At 42.1% G+C, this 16,994-nt stretch overlaps 1 protein-coding gene across 1 annotated transcript; it reads right to left on the bottom strand.

Annotated features, from left to right (window-relative positions):
- Positions 1 to 2,544, bottom strand: LOC112433705 (ubiquitin hydrolase B-like). The gene is made up of 7 exons (XM_024801755.2): positions 2,525 to 2,544; positions 2,320 to 2,419; positions 2,103 to 2,179; positions 1,817 to 1,925; positions 1,149 to 1,206; positions 823 to 980; positions 1 to 736 (listed from the first exon to the last, which is right to left on the bottom strand). The coding sequence occupies exons 1-7, from the start codon at positions 2,539 to 2,541 to the stop codon at positions 731 to 733; spliced, it is 525 nt and encodes a 174-aa protein (XP_024657523.2). The 5' UTR covers positions 2,542 to 2,544; the 3' UTR covers positions 1 to 730.
- Between the last annotated feature and the right edge of the window lie 14,450 nt (positions 2,545 to 16,994).

Genomic DNA, 16,994 nt, shown 5'->3' with positions numbered 1-16,994 from the left:
TTCTTTGGTTTTTTTTATTTAATTTATTTTACAAATAAATTAATAATAATATTAATAATAATAACAACAAATTAGTGCTGTCAGCGTTAACGTCATTTTACTTAATGACGTTAACGCTGACAGCACTAATTTGTTGTTCCCAGAGAGCAAGCCAAACACTGGTCCAGAAAAGGACGATCTCTAGTAGATTTTGTTTTAACCTCCTAGGACCTGGTGTCCACATATGTAGACATAACATTTTGGGTTGTCTAGACCAAAATACAAAATTTTGCTCTTCAAAAACCTGATATCCACTTATGAGGGAGGACATGACACTGCCACTGTTCAATCGAAATTTAAAATGAATGTCCTCATATGTGGATCTCATTCTTTTGAGAAACAAAAAAAAGATAGTCCGAATCTGATGTCTTGGTTTTTACCTTCATCGGGTCCCAATCAACCTAAATGGCACAGAGGAATTAAAAATGCATGCCATGAAAGTTCAGGTCTTAGGAGGTTAAAAATGTCCCTGCTGATGAGACCAGTGAATGTGGGGCGACGGTGGCAAGAAAAAACTCCCTCCTGGAGGAAGAAATCTTGGGAGGACCAGGCTCTCTGGCAGGACCCTCCCTCCTGAGGGCAATACTTACCTATACTTGTCCTCCAGTGTGCGATGGTGGGCTGGGACGACTGCTTTTCCTTCTCAGCATGATGATGACCTTAACTTCCTTCCTTCCTTCCATTTCCTGTTTCAGAACTGAGAATGAAGACAAAACTGGTTAACAAGGTAACAGGACATTTAAAAATTCTCTCACTTCAGGATGAGATGCTGTGTCTTCTTACGTTTCTCTTGTAAAACAGGATGTAGGCCGACTGCTGCTGTTCCTCACAAACTGCAGATCCAGTTGTGTGGAGCACCTGTGCGTCATTATAGGTGAGCCAGCGATCTGATGTAGAGTGCTGACTCTCCTCAGGATGGACAGAACTACAGATGTAGTGTCCTGAAATCACATTAAGACAAATGAATCCAACTTCTGGAAGTCAACTGATTCAAGCAAACAGTGATTTTGACTTAGTGCTTCTTAGAACATCAAAAGCTTTTGTGTGTGAGTCCTTCACTGAAAAGTAGCAAGTTTCATTTTCTGTTTGTCACAAGTCTGTTGTTTTACCTGACTCTGTGCCTCCATAATGACTGATGATGCTGCAAAGACTATAACAGCCACCACCCTGAGAAGGAACAAATCCAAAGAGTGTTAGTTTCATAAAGTCTCACATCAGTGCCATAATTAAGCTGATTTGCTGAGGCTACGTCCACACTAATGCGTTTTCGTTTGAAAACGCATCGTTTTCTCTCCGCTTTGACCTCCCGTCCACACCGAGACGGCGTTTTCCTCAAGGAAAAACACAGCATCTTGAAAACGCTCTCGAAAACGCATACATTTCAAAACGGAGTTGTCCCATCGCAGTGTGGACACTCGAAAACGCAGACTTTCTAAAACGATGACGCATTTTGGTCATGTGATGCAGTCATGTGAGCAATTAAACAAAGATAAGCCGAGTGCATTAGACAGCAGTTGTTTTGATTGCTCTCAACTTTGACAGCCCTAAAAAAGATTAATATCAGTTTGTACATGCTCCGGATAGCTTTTCTTCAAATTCTGTAATTCTCACTCACTTTTGCGCATGCGCAGGACTGGAACGTAAGCGTTTTCGGCCGTTTCAATGCAGACGCACAACTATTTGAAAATGACTGAAAACGCCAGTGTGGACACGGAGTTTTCAAATCTATCCGGGCTAGTGTGGACGTAGCCTGAGACGTTCTGCAGTCTGTTTTTACCTGATTGGATGGCACCACCAAGTCCCTCTGCAGCCTGACGGGGTCATCCACCTTCTTAATCTTGTAGGTTTGTGTAAAGCCAAACCTCTTCAGATGCAAGATCAGAACTCTGGCAGAAAAGAAAAAAAACACAAACAAGGTAGAAAATAAGAAGAATGAGTGTCAAACACAAACAGAAGATGGGAGAAAACGACTGCTCAAGTATTGTCTCGAAGAACTCTGATATTTGATGCGCCACAGTTTGGAAACCTGGTCAGTCGATCAATTCTGATGTGACCTTACTCACCTTGGCAGTGTATCAAAAGACGACTTCAGTTCTGAGGCCGTCCCTCCACAATCACAGCGAAATTCTATTTCTTGTTCCTGAACAACAGCACAGAGAAAACAGGCTTTATGGTAGAAAGAAATCTCAACATATGCACACACACATGCACACAAACACTAACAAAAAAGGTGTGTTAAGATCGCTGATACGACAACTCTATTGGAATTTGTGATCTTACCTTCAAGTATGTCTCTAACATGTTTATAATAGACCCCTCTGGAACAAGGTCTAGAGACAAGCTGGTGAATTCCTCTTGCTGTGATGATTGGTGACCGCAGCTACACATTTCAGGAGTAACGTAGTTAAAGTAAAGATCAGGTACGTGGAAAAGAGGTATATGAAAATATTGCAACCAGCTCTGCGTTTCTGAAAGACAGGCTTACCTCTTGCATGTCCTCATGTTTTCCATTTGAAAAATGTGATGGTCTTCTACTGGGCAGCTATAACTTTGGCCCAGGAGAGCTGCGTTCCTCTCCAGGTGAGGTGTGAGCCTTTTGACCTCATCGAGGAATAATGTTAGGAATTCATGAGCGTCCTGAAAGAAAAGCAGAGAGATTTAAAACAGTACATCAAAATCAGAAGGTAAAGCAAAAAACGAAATGTCCAAATAGCTGACGCACTTTCTGTGCACTGCCGGTGTATTCAGGAGCTTGACTGCTGAATGCCTTCTTAAAAGCTCTTAGGTGGTGATCTTTAAGGCCATAATCTGTTGACTCGTGACAGTCCCTGACATCAATAAGCCTTCTGTAGAAAGGAAGGGTAAACAGACATTTCTGCTGTTAGATCTCTTTGTTCTTCAGGTTTTTGAAGAAAGTAGAAGGTTGACGTAGCGCACCTTAAGAGCTGAGCTTCTGGATCTGTGCTCCACAAAACCCCCTGACGCCTGATGTCTCTTATGAACTCCTCAATGTTGAGGAGGCTCTGCAGGCAGGAGTTCATGTAGCAGGTGTTTCCGATGTTTGGAAACCTGACACACACGCGCAACGTTTACAGTATCAGTGTAAAATAATTCATTTTCTCCACTTTGACAAAGTGAGTCTTTGTGCACCACGTGTACTCACCCGAAGCAGTCTATAGTCCCAGTTTGACTTTCTATTTTTTTCCCACCGCATGCTACACTGCTCCAAAAAGGTAAAAACACAAACACAAAATTAGGAAAGATGTCAAGATTCTGAGCAGTGTATGCGCATGTATGCATGAGCTTTGAAGTTGAAACATTTTGGAGGACGTCCAAAAGTAGTAAAAAAGATGTAAATACACAAGGTGGAAGAAAAATGCCAATAAAAGGGAAATAAAACAGCTCCAACTAAACCACTGCTATAAATATCTCCAGCAGCATTAAAGAGCGGCGCATTTCTTTACCTCTGATGAGACGTAGAAGGAATTTCCTTCTCTGCCACGTTTTGTTTGTGTAATTTCTGTTTAGAAACAAGAAAACCAACATCAGTAATGGCATAAAACAAACATACCAAGGGAGTCTCTCCATGAAAAGTGTCCAGTTAGAAAATTTGGTATTATTTCATATTATTTATCACTTTAGTGAGCTGTCAGCTCATGAAGCAGATATATAGGAATATCTTTAAATAAATTAAAAACAATTTATTCATGCTTTAAATTGAGTTTTAAAGTTTGTCCTATGAAATACAAAATCCTTCATTTGGTTTTGATCAAAATTCAGTTTTTACAGAAATCATCCATCAAGCTTCATTAAAAGATTCAAAAATGCTTATTTACCATAAAAAATATTTAGAGAAACATCCTGCAAGTCTCTTCAAACTTACCTTTCTGTGAAAAAAAAAACATTTAAACATCTTTGAACTTAATTTGAGGACATGGATGTGCTAAATTGCTCTTAATTCTTCGCATTTAACTGTGATGAGTAAATGCTTGATGACAGTGACTCTTTCCATAAAACATACCTTCCAGAATTTAAAAAGAAACCAGCGACACTTTTTTTGTGTCTTCACAGTGTTGCTCTCTGCCTCTGCATCGCTGTCAGTTTGCTGCAGAGGACGAACAAACATAAGTTTATTAAAAAAGTAAAGTCACTTTAAATTAACAAGTGCAATTTAAAGAGAATGTGCATTTCATATGTTTCGTGTAAAAGCAAACCGAGGAACAGCAGAGGTGTCTCCATTTTCTCTTCTTCTTTTGACCATTTTCAGCAACACAAGCATCCGGGATGCTGATGAGGACAAAAGTGTAAATGTTATTTTTCAAAGTGGAAATTTTTAACAAGGAGTACATGCTGGAGATTGCAGATAAAAATTAATAACTGTAATGGAACAAAATCATGTATTTTGTACATTTACACTCTACATTTTCAAACGCTAATCTCTGAATCAATAGAAATTATAGACAAGACTAGAAGTAGTAAAAAAGATGTAAATACAAAACACCAATAAAAGGGAAATAAAACAGCTCCAACTAAACCACTGCTATAAATATCTCCAGCAGCATTAAAGAGCGGCGCATTTCTTTACCTCTGATGAGACGTAGAAGGAATTTCCTTCTCTGCCACGTTTTGTTTGTGTGATTTCTGTTTAGAAACAAGAAAAGCAACATCAGTAATGGCATAAAACAAAGTATATGGTAAGAAAATACAATATCCTTCATTTGGATTCAAAATTCAGTTTTTACAGAAATCATCCAAGAAGCTTCCTTAAAAGTTTCAAAAATGCTTATTTACCATAAGAAAACATTCAGAGAAATGTGCTGCGAGTCTCTTCAAACTTACCTTTCTGTGAAAAAGAAGTTTAAACATCTTTGGACTTGATGTGATCGCAGCCAAAATCTCCTCAGCTTTGCAAAAGTTCAACTGAAAACAAGCAGTCAAAGGTTGTATATTTATAAACTTTCAGCATAGAACGTTCATACCCTGAACAGCAAACATCAGCATTATGATGTATGGGGCTCATTTGCATATTTTGGAATGTATGCTCATTTGAACTGTATGGTGCTCGTCTCCAAGCAACTGCTACAAAAACAGGTCAAGTCAAGTGGCTTTTATTGTCATTTTAACCACGTGCAGAGGTACTGTACAGAGTGAAATGAGACCGCGTTCCTCCGAGACCCTGGTGCTATATATGACATATACGGACAAACCCAGGACTACATAAAGTGCAGTGTGCATAAATTGCAAAAATAAACAAGACAAAACAGTGCAAAACTAGACAGAACAGGACGATACAGACACAAGACAATGGAAATGTGCAAAATGCTGAGTATTGTGCAAAAGTAACTTGGTGTCTGTATGTATGTGTATGAGTGTGAGATACTGCAGATAAGTGCTTGGTAGTGACATGTGTGAAGGTGTGAGTGTGCCAGTGCAGTCACTGAGTGTTCAGGGGTCTGACGGCTTGTGGGAAGAAACTTTTCCGTAGTTTGGTAGCGAGGGCCCGGATGTTCTGGGACCTCTTTCCAGAAGGCAGCAGGGTGAAGAGTGTGTTTGAAGGCTGTGTGGGGTCCTCCAGCAAGCGGGTGTTATAAGGAGGGGAGAGGGACTCCAATGATCTTCTCAGCTGCTCTCACAATCCGTTGTAGGGTACTGCAATCTAATACGCTGCAGTTACCATACCAGACAGTGATGCAGCTACTTAGGATGCTCTTGTTAGTCCCACTGTAAAAGGTGGTGAGAATGGATGGTGGGAGATGGTCTTTCCTCAGCTTCTGCTTGAAGTAGAGACGCTGCTGGGCCTTCTTGGTTATGGAGCTGGTGTTGAGGGAGCAGGAGAGGTTCTCCGCCAGGTGGACACCAAGAAATCTGGTGCTCTTGACGACCTCCACAGAGGATCCATTCATGTTAAGTGGGCAGTGATCCCACTGTGCTCTCCTGAAGTCAACAATCTCTTTTGTTTTGTCCACGTTCACAGACAGGTTGTTGACTCTACACCTCTACAGATGGCCCGCAGTGCAACCCTTCAGCTTCCTACTAGATTCACCTATATACAAATTTAAAGACCTAGGAGACTTACTTCTCGTCACAGAGTTGTAGCATTCACAAGATTTTCAGAAAACTTGAACTCAAGGTCAAGGTCACTGATATTCAAACTGACCCCAGAACTTTAGTAGATGCACCAATGGTATCAATTCAAAATCCTACGCTTCTCGTTCCATTTTTATTTCACTATCTGTAACTAAGACAAATAAACAGTATTTGAGACACAAGTCACTATTAAAGTGGTTAGTGAGACTCCACATCTGATAACAGTATAACACACTGCTTATTTATGTAAAATTGTCATCAATAAATGTGTTCAAAACAGAAGCTACACTGGCTTTAAAAGTTTTTGTTAACTCTGACTACCTGTCTGCTCTTACCTGTTTCTTTTGCTCTCTGCTGTCTTCATCCTCCATCCAACTCTACATTGTATTGTTAGGGATGACATGATGAAACTGAAGGGTGTCTGGGCACCGAAAAAAGAAAAGAAGAGAGATTGGATTAGGCTGCAGCTGGCGTGCCATTCTCTCACTTCAGGATGAGATGCTGTGTCTTCTTACGTTAATCTTGTAAAACAGGATGTAGGCTGAGTGCTGCTGTTCCTCACAAGCTGCAGATCTAGTTGTGTGCAGCACCTGTGCGTCATTATAGGTGGGCCAAGGATGTAGAGTGTGGACTCTCCTCGGGACGGACAGAATTACAGATGCAGCAGCTGTTTCCGATGTATGGAAACCTGACACACAAACAAAAGTTTACAGTATCAGTGTAAAATAATTCATTTTGTCCAGGTTGAGAAGGCGAGCTTTGGTCCTTGTGCACCACGTGTACTCACCTGAAGCTGTCTGTAGTCTGAATTTTATTTTCCATTATTTATCCACCGCCCAAATGTTTCACTGCGCTACTGCAAAAAGGTAAAAACACAAACACACAATTAGACACTGAGCACTGGATGTGCATGCATGCATGAGCTTTGAAGTTTAAACTTTTTTTTATCATCAACAATTTTTATTTATTTCATTTTAAACTTCAATAACAGAGCTTAAGGATAACTACATAAATAAATAGTTTAAAAAACAAACAAACAAAAACAAAACACAACAACAAAAAAACAAAACAAAGGGAAGTTATCCTATTCTTTCTTCGCACACCAATTCCCACACCACCACTCTGTCATTACTCCTCTGTTCTTCAAGTTACAGAAAGCCAGCTTGTAAAGGGGGACCAAATACAATCATATTGATGCAATTTGTCTAAAAGGTTATTAAGAATGCAAAGCTGCAATTTGTGCCGTCAAACCCCAATGTTAAGACGTCGTCGCATGCTAAAGTCAGTGACCATGGCTATGCTAGCACTGAAGCTGCCAACGTGGGCTTAACCCTTGTGCTCCCCTTCGGGGCAGCTCCGGACCCCGGGGGTCCCAGAGTACCCCTGGGTCGCATTTCACAGGCCGCGCATCAGGGTTGGCTCCCGCGCCCCGTACACCCACGTTTCCCTCCCTGGATGCCACTCCCGTTTCAATTTTTCTCCTAGTTTCAGGCAGGCTCTATCATGTTCGTCCATGGGAGGCCGCTGTTAATTGGGACACGGCCTACGTCAGCTGCTGTTGAAATCAGGTGATAGACTATGAGCACGTTAAAAAAAAACAAAAAAAAAAACTATGTGCACGTTAGCATATGCTACTTCCGGTGCGGAAACTCCTGTGGGGAGCTTTGTTTCCGGTGTCCTATTCGCGCCTGGTTTACGGTCCAAAACAAGTTAAGAAAATGAATGAATCAAGCGGCGATTTACATTTCTATAGATGTCTTGGGCATTTACCCAATATATCTGTAAATGATGTTCATCGACTTGTTGATTTTTTCCCCCGCGCCTCAGAGCAAAAGAGAAAAGGGATTCAAATGTTATATTTCTCAGTATCTGTAATCAGAATCAGAAACTTTATTGTCATTGTCATGAGAACAACGAAATTAAGAATGGTCCCCGATCATTGCATCATCCCTAGCAATATCAAAATATAAATAAAACAATAAAATTCAATAAATAAAATAGATAGAATACTTAAAATACTAATAAGAAACAGCTGTCCCTCGTTTATCGCGGGTGTTATGTTCTAAAAATAAGCAGCGATAGGTGAAATCAAGTAGCCAATTTTATTTTTTGACAGTGCAAAACGTTTCGTCGACATCCACTGCACTTCAGAGTCACACTGCTAGTGATCGATGCAGCGATTCTGTACTGTACAGGAGAGACGTCACGGAGGAGATCGTCTGCAGCGATCAGGACACAAGGTGACGTAAAAAAAAAAAGCATGCAAACTTGCGCTAAAAAATCTGCGAAACAGCGAGGTGAAAGGTGAACCACGTTATAGCGAGGGACCACTGTAATTTTTAAGGTAAGTCACAACATACCCTTCGTAAATACTAATGTATAGAAACCCTTACCAGCAATCGTTCATTTTTTGTGTGGCTTTTTTTCACGGTTTGTTAACATGTTGTGTAGGTGTGTACTTGACTAGCTGATATTAACATAACGGGGGAAACATCTGGTTTGACTATTCTTCACCTGTAGTTTGAATGCTGAACATTTGCCTGTTTAAATCACAAGACCAGTCACTATACAGAGATGTGCTTCTGAATGTGGACGATGTGTCTTCTGCTGCAGTGATGCAGTTCTGCTTGTGTTGAGTGACGTAATCAACTGATCGATCTAAACTCTTTAAATTGATCATTAGATTTTTTATGACACAACAGTGGTGAGTGTTCCCACCTTCTGCTCTTTGTAACTTAACGCGATCTTTCCGTTTTCGAGTTTTGGACATGATTTTGGAGTAAATCTTCGTAGTAGCGATTGACTGCAAAGTAAAACTATCGGAAATGTACAACCCTACATCCGGTCTCAAACCAGTAATCCTGCTCCTTTACTGATTACTTATTTTCAAAAGTAATTAGTTACTAAGTTACTTTTTAAAAACATGATTTACAACCTGAATAGGTAATAAAGCGATAGATCTTTCAGCCCAATTCTACTTTTTCTGCATAATCCATCATATAAAATGTAATCAAATGAAAAAGTCTCTTTTTAAAACTAGTTTATAATGCCAGATATGTGGTCAAGGTGTCACTTTGTTGCCGCCCTGAGTTGAATGGGAATGATCTTATCACTCCTGTGTTTGACATACTGAGATCTAACTTCAGCGACTTGACATATTCCAGCCTGCCCATGAAAGATTTCTACAGTACTGTGCCACGACCAGGTGAGAATGCCATGGATTACTGGATCCAGTTGAACAAGTCCATTGACGCTGCTGATGAGTGTCTCCGCAGGCGTGGCAAACTGGTAGAGGACCCCAGTGGTGAGGTTGTTTCGATGTTCATTAATCACTGTCCTGATCACAGTCTTGCCTTGTCTTTTCAACTGAAGGCTCCTGAGGAATGGACTGCGGCTGAGGTTCAGAACCGTCTGGACAACTATGTGAGGAAAGTAAGACAGTCTAGTGTTTTGTCTCATAATACAGCATGTCTGTCCATCCCACATCTGAGCCCTGTTACTGTTAACAGCCAGCCCCACTCCAGTAGTGCTCAAGCAGTCCCAGTAACACATGAGCCAGCCTCGTACCCTATGCCCTCTGTTCCCTCTGCAGACACATGTCAGCCTCTCTCTTCTGGTGACATGGTAAGTGTGCAGCAGCCCTCGGCTTGTCCTCCCTCGACTCCTCATGTCATGCTCCAATCTTTGCCAGTTTCCGGCCCTCCTCCAGCTGAGCCAGATGTTCAACAGATGGTAGCACTGTTTGACAAGGTTCTGTCCATGTGCACTGCATCACTAGCCACTGGTCCTAGGTGCCCACAACCCACGGGTCATTCCCATGGGCACCGCAGTGCTTATCGTGCTTCTTGCAGAGTGTGTGGCTCACATGAACACACAACCCATTTGCATTGTAGGCTGTACAAGCTATGCCACAGCCGCTTTGACCCTGGACACATGAGGCGTGAATGCCCACAGTTGCGCCAGAAACAAAGCATTTCAGTCCCTCCTCCCACCAATGCTGCTTTAAACTAGCCAGCCCATGTAACGAGAGGGGTAGCATGGGCAGTGTTAATGAAACCCTCACAAATGTAACAGATCCAGAAACCATATATGTTAACTGCTGTAGTGGCCTCTCTGATGAGAAGACTGTTATTATGGGTTCACAAAGAGTTGGCAGGGCTAGTGAGTTGTTTTACACCCCAGTGTCCGTCAGTGGCCGGTGGTCCTTAACAGGCATGCTTGATTCAGGAATTATGTCATGCACACTAAGTGAAGAGGCTGATTACAAGCTAAGAGCTGCTGGTGTTGCTCTGATTCCGCAGCAGGTCTCTGAAAATGTGGTGCTGGTTGGTTGCGGTGGCCTTCTCACACAACCCAAATGCATCTGTGATTTGGAAATATATGGGTCTAGGTTGTTTGTGCCAACGTTTGTGGCTCCTGGGCAAAAAGATGAACTCATTGTGGGGAGCAATGTGATCCGGCCCATCATTCAGAAGATGAAGGCTGATACAAATTACTGGGAGCTTATTAACTCCAATTACACTGGCACTGATTGTGAAGACTTCCTGCAGTTGCTGAGTTGTATCTCACGGTGGTCTGCTCCTGTGATGCCAGATAAAGTAGGTACAGTCAGGTTGCGGAAGAGTGTCACTCTCCTGCCACAAAAATAATATGTAGTTTGGGGAAAGCTGCCAGCTTCTGCCCTTGTGTCTCCAGAAAGTACTGTCATTGTGGAACCCACGTCAACCCGTTCCACTCCAAAGAATATAATGGTGGGGAACATTATAACACCCATGTGGGGAGATCGTTGGGTCCCTATGAAAGTCCTTAACCCAACAGAGAGCCCTGTGACACTTCGTCGCAATGCTAAGACTGCGGATGTCTTTCCTTGTATTGCTGTAGAGGACCTGCCCATCACTCAAGGTCTCTGCGAGACTCTGACTGACCAGCATACCAGTTTTTTTTGTATTGTATTGTTGTATCTTTATTTGTTTCAGACATATAAAACAAAAAAAACAATATATACACACTACATATATTTTCATTTACAGATACGAATATATATGTAGATATACACACACACACGTATGTGTTCAGATAAACAAAAAAAAAAAATAATGAAATAAAACAAAATCGTCTGACATAATGTAACAATGTTTGGTCTGAAAAGGAGTAGGAAGAAGTATGAACATACTTATTAATTCCTACCCCTGCTCAACATCTTATTGATCCCACATAATTCACCTAATTCCCATCATCACATACTCCACACAATACACGAGGAGAACCTATATAAACATGGCTACCGTGATTGATATAATTTGGATATAATTTGATATTTTTATACATACAATGGGTGATCATCTTTATCGGTATCATATTCTTCCAAAATCAGTTTTCGAAGTATTTTCATGAACTTACTAATTCCTGAGCATTGCTGTAGATCTATAGTAAAACTATTCCACAGTTTTACCCCATAAATAGTGACACAAAAGGTTTTAACCTTTGACCGTGCTTTAAGAATCCTTAGATTCAATTTCCCCCTCAATTCATAGTCTCCTTCTCTGTCATAGAACATCCTCTGTATATTTCCTGGTAACATATTGTATCTGGCCTTGTACATAATTTTTGCAGTTTTATATTTTATAAGATCCATAAACTTCAGTATTTTTAATTTCAAAAACATGATGTTAGTATGGTCTCTAAATCCTGCTTTAGTAATCATCCTGATTGCTTTTTTTTGAATTTTACATATTGGTTGAAGTGCAGTTTTATATGTGTTTCCCCAAATTTCCACACAGTATTCCAAATATGGCAATATAAGTGAACAATAAAGTACCCAGAGTGATTTGGAAGGCAAAAAATATTTAACTTTACTCAGTACGGAGATGCTTCTTGACAGTTTGGCTTGTATATGCTTTATGTGAGGTTTCCAGCAGATTTTGTTATCTATTATCACACCCAGAAATTTTGTATCCGAAACTTGCTCTATTTCAACATTGTTTACTAATAATTTTGCTCCTGCATCTTTTTTACAATTTCCGAATAACATAAATTCCAAATTTAATGATAGCTTATTTCTATCAAACCATGTTTTCAGTTTAATCATTTCTTGTGTGACAATTTCCAAAAGCTGCTGTAAATTCTCTCCAGCACAAAAAATATTTGTATCATCTGCAAATAGAATAAACTGTAGTATATCTGATGTTCTACATATATCATTGATATAGAGGATAAACAGCTTTGGTCCCAATACTGACCCCTGCGGAACTCCACAAACAATGTCCATACACTCTGATTGATATTCCCCAATTTTCACAAATTGCTGCCTGTCTCTCAAATAACTCTTTACCCATTCTAACACCACTCCTCTAATGCCATAATACTCCAGTTTATCAAGTAATATGTCATGATTAATTGTGTCAAAAGCTTTTTTTAGGTCAATGAATACACTAACTATACATTGTCTTTTATCTATATTGTTGGTGATATTTTCGATCAGTTCCATTAATGCCAATGATGTTGATCTATTTGGTCTGAAACCATACTGACTGTCCATTATTATTTTGTGTTTATCTATAAATTTGTCAAGTCTATTACTAAAGACTTTTTCCAGTATTTTTGAAAATTGAGAAAGTAGAGAGACAGGCCTATAATTTGTGAATTGGTGTCTGTCACCATTTTTAAACAGTGGTGTTACTTTAGCTGTTTTCATTTGTTTTGGGAATGTACCAGTTTGTAAGGACAAATTGCAAATGTGTGTTAAGGGTTTGGAAATGCCCTCTATCACTCTCTTAACGATTTCCATATCAATGTCGTCAGAGTCTGTAGAGTTTTTTGTTTGTGATTTCCCAACAATATCAATGATTTCCATTTCTTCCACCACCGTTAAGAACATTGAATGAGGATTGCGGTCAATGAGTCTAGTTTCTTTCTCTACAGAATCTGTTATATCAGGAATTGTTTCAGCCAAGTCTGGCCCAACACTTACAAAGAATTTATTGAACTCATTTACCACATCTCTCATATTAGTAATATTTCTATCATTATTTGCGAAATACGAAGGATAGTCTGCCTGCCCCGAGCCCTTTTTGATGATGGTATTTAATGTTTTCCAGATCCCTTTAATATTATTTTTATTCATAATCAGTAATTTTTCATAGTATTCCTTTTTACATGACCTTAAAATACTCGTTAATTTATTTTTATATTTCTTGTATTTATTTTCAGCTTCTGTACTTCTGTTCATTATAAATTCTCTGTATAAGGTATTTTTCTTCTTACATGCATTTTGCAATCCTCCCTCATCAGACTCTGTGCCTGACTCTGCACAGCTACTCAAAGACGCTGGGTTGGCTGATATTGACATTGAGGGCTGTGAAGTGTCAGATGGGTGGAAGAGGAAATTGGTGGGGCTTGTGTTGACTTACCAAGATGTGTTCTCTAGAGACAAACTGGACTGTGGTGAGGTGAAAGACTTTGTCCATCATATCCACCTCACTGACGACCACCCTTTCAGGCTTCCCTATCACAGAGTACCCCCGGCTCACTATCATAAGTTGCGAGAGGTGCTGTCAGACATGGAGATGAAAGGCATCATCAGTAAGTCCATCAGCAAATACGCCGCACCACTGGTAATGGTTTGGAAGAAGTCAGGTGACTTGAGGATATGCACTGACTTCCGCTGGCTCAATGCCAAAACCGTTAAGGATGCTCACCCACTGCCCCATCAGGCTGACTGCCTTGCTGCCCTTGGTGGGAATGCTTTCTTCAGCACCATGGACCTCACATCCAGGTTCTACAACATTCCCCTCCATGAGTCTGACAGATGGTACATGGCTTTCACTGCACCTCTTGGCCTGTATGAGTACAACAGACTTCCCCAGGGTCTATGCAACAGCCCAGCATCTTTTATGCGGATGATGCTCAGCATCTTTGGTGACTTGAACTTTTCCAGCCTCCTGTGTTATCTTGATGACCTGCTGGTGTTTGCACCTTCAGAAGAGGAGGCCCTAAAATGTCTCGAGATTGTTTTCTCTCGCCTGAGGACCAGCAATCTGAAGCTGACGCAGAAAAAATGTCACTTTCTCAGACGCTATGTGAGGTTTTTGGGTCATGTCGTGGATGCTGGTGGTGTCTCGGTTGTTCGGGATAAAGTGAGGGTTATCGCCAGTTTTCAGAAGACTGACCTTATGGATGGTGACGGTCGCACCCCTTTTCAGAGGAAAGTGAGATCCTTCCTTGGCATGGTGATGTTTTACCAGCATTTCATTCCAGGGTGCTCTCATATTGCAAAGCCACTCTTTGCTCTAACTGCCGGTCAGAAGAGGACTAAAGGCTGCCATGGGAGTCAGAAACCTGGAACCTTTCGTAAGCTCACCCCTCAAGACTGGACTCCTGCTTGCGAGAAGGCATTTGAGGGACTCAAAGGTGCACTCCTCAGCTGTGCGGTGCTGGCACATCCTGATTTTGAGAGGCCATTCATCCTTTCAACTGATGCTTCCATGGATGGGCTGGGTGCTGTATTATCCCAGGTGCCAACTGGTGAGGAGAGAGCAAGACCTATAGCCTTTGCTAGTAAGTCTCTCAGCCGCAGTCAGGCCAAATACCCAGCACACCGGCTTGAATTTTTGGCTCTGAAATGGGCTGTGTGCGATAAATTCAGCCACTGGCTCAAGGGTCACCGGTTCACTGTCTGGACTGATAACAATCCTCTCACATACATTCTGACTAAGCCAAAGCTGGATGCCTGTGAACAGCGTTGGGTCTCTAAGCTTGCACCATACTGCTTTGAGATCAAATATGCTCCTGGAAAGCTGAACATCGTGGCAGACACCCTGAGCAGGGAACCATTTGTGAGGCCTTTGGCCCAGCGCCTCCTGTCGGAGCCGTACTTTGAGCTGCTAGAGCAAATCAGTGATGTGAAAGATGCCAGTGTCCAAGATGCCTTCCGTTTGACCTGTCAACCTCAATCGATACGCAGTGCTCCACCCTCTGCTGTGCTTGATGTGCCTCTGTCAACTGATGACATGCCTTCCCTCTGTGAGTGGGAGTCTGCTTCTCGCCAGCGTGCAACATCCCTCGCTGGTCACCTGACCTCCATTAGTCCACCTGACTGTGATGTCTTTCATGCGCTGTCCCATGCTGATCTCCTGTCTCATCAAACAGGGGATCTCCAGAGTAGCCCGCTATGTTGAGCGTAAGCGCAGACCCAACAGGTCCCCATTTGTCAGAGCACCAACATACGTTGCTGCTCCTGAAACAATGGGATTAGCTCACATTCCTCAATGGTGTCCTCTACAGAGTTGTGAGGGACCCACTGGCCAAACACAAGAGATTCCAGTTTGTGGTACCTGACTCCCTAAAACAAGTGGTGCTGTCTGGCATACACGACAATGCTGGTCATCAAGGTCAACCTCGCACACTCACACTCTCCTTGGCTTGTCAGCGTTTCTTCTGGTATGATATAGAGAAGGATGTGCGCGATCATGTGAGAAATTGCCGCAGGTGTGTTCTCAGCAAGACCCCAGAGCCAGCAGCTAGGGCCCCGTTAGAAAGCATTAAGACCTGTGCTCCACTGGAACCTGTGTGCATTGACTTCTGGTCAGCTGAGGACAGCAACAACAAGTCTGTGGATGTCCTTGTGATTACTGACCACTTCACAAAATTAGCACATACATTCCACTGCCCGGATCAGACAGCTAAGAGAGTTGCTAAAAAGCTCTGGGATGGATTTTTCTGTGTGTATGGCTTCCCTCAGCGCATTCACTCTGACCAGGGAGCTAGTTTTGAGAGTGAGCTGCTTGCAGAGCTGCTGGTTTTGGGTGGTGTTGCCAAATCCCACACTTCACCATACCACCCCATGGGTAATGGTACCACAGAGAGATTTAATCGCACCCTTGGAAACATGTTACGGTCCCTCCCCCCCCAGATGTAAGCAGAAATGGCCGCAGATGATACAGTCCATAGCGTTTGTGTATAACTATACAGCACACGAGACCTCCGGCTTTGCGCCATTCTACCTGATGTTTGGGAGGGTCCCAAGGTTGCCAATTGACCTCATGTTTCGGGATGTCCTTCATGATGACACCATTTGTGACTATGATATCTATGTCAAGTCACTGATGGATGACCTGTGCTCTGCTATGCTCCAAGCCAAGGAGCACATCACGATGGAGCAGAGACACCAGTCTGACCAGTACAACAGAAAGGTGAAGGGTCTGCCTCTATCACTAGGGGACCAGGTGTTGTTGGCAAACAAGGGAGTCAGAGGAAAAAGGAAGCTCTCTGACAAATGGGGACCTGTTGTGTACACGGTAGTCGACTTGGATCCTGCTCTTCACATCTGCCGTATCAGAGACAAAGAAGGTCATGAGCGTGTGGTGCATCGCAACCTGCTCCTTCAAGTTAACTTTTTGCCCTTGGATACAACATTGAACGACGATCCTGCACATCCTGCTGTGAGCGTTGTCAGTGGCCCCCCTGAGTCTGACCTGGATGGGTCTGTGACATCTTTTGGGGACACAGGAGCGTACCTCCTGCCACCCGTACTGTGGATTCCGTCTCCAGCATTGGCGAGTGTGATGACCGCACACTATCATGGATCCATCAGCAATCCGCCGCTGACCCAGTCGAAGATGGCGTTCATGAGACCCCTCCTATGATAGGTGCTCCTGATCTTGGTGGGCTGGCTGGTTAATGTTATAAGTGTGTAGTATGTGTGTATCATAAATGTGTTTTAGGTGCCCTAAATGCTAGCATGAATATTAGGGCTGAACGATATATCGCATTTGCGATAATATCGCGACATGATCAAGTGCAATTTTCTAACCGCAAAGGATGCGATTATACTGCGATTATAAGGCTGTCCAAATTACTACCATATCCCA

Source organism: Maylandia zebra, linkage group LG22, assembly GCF_041146795.1.
Source record: "Maylandia zebra isolate NMK-2024a linkage group LG22, Mzebra_GT3a, whole genome shotgun sequence".
In the NCBI taxonomy this organism is placed as follows: Eukaryota; Metazoa; Chordata; class Actinopteri; order Cichliformes; family Cichlidae; genus Maylandia; species Maylandia zebra.
Note: the sequence above shows the minus strand (reverse complement) of the source record. Positions and strands in the feature narration are given on the sequence as shown.

Excerpts from the sequence above, each read along its gene's own strand:
- LOC112433705 (XM_024801755.2), bottom strand. Across the intron at positions 1,926-2,102 it reads TCTTTTGATACACTGCCAAG|AGTTCTGATCTTGCATCTGA; the intron begins GTGAGTAAGGTC and ends CTTTTCTGCCAG. Across the intron at positions 1,207-1,816 it reads TGGTGGTGCCATCCAATCAG|GGTGGTGGCTGTTATAGTCT; the intron begins GTAAAAACAGAC and ends GTTCCTTCTCAG.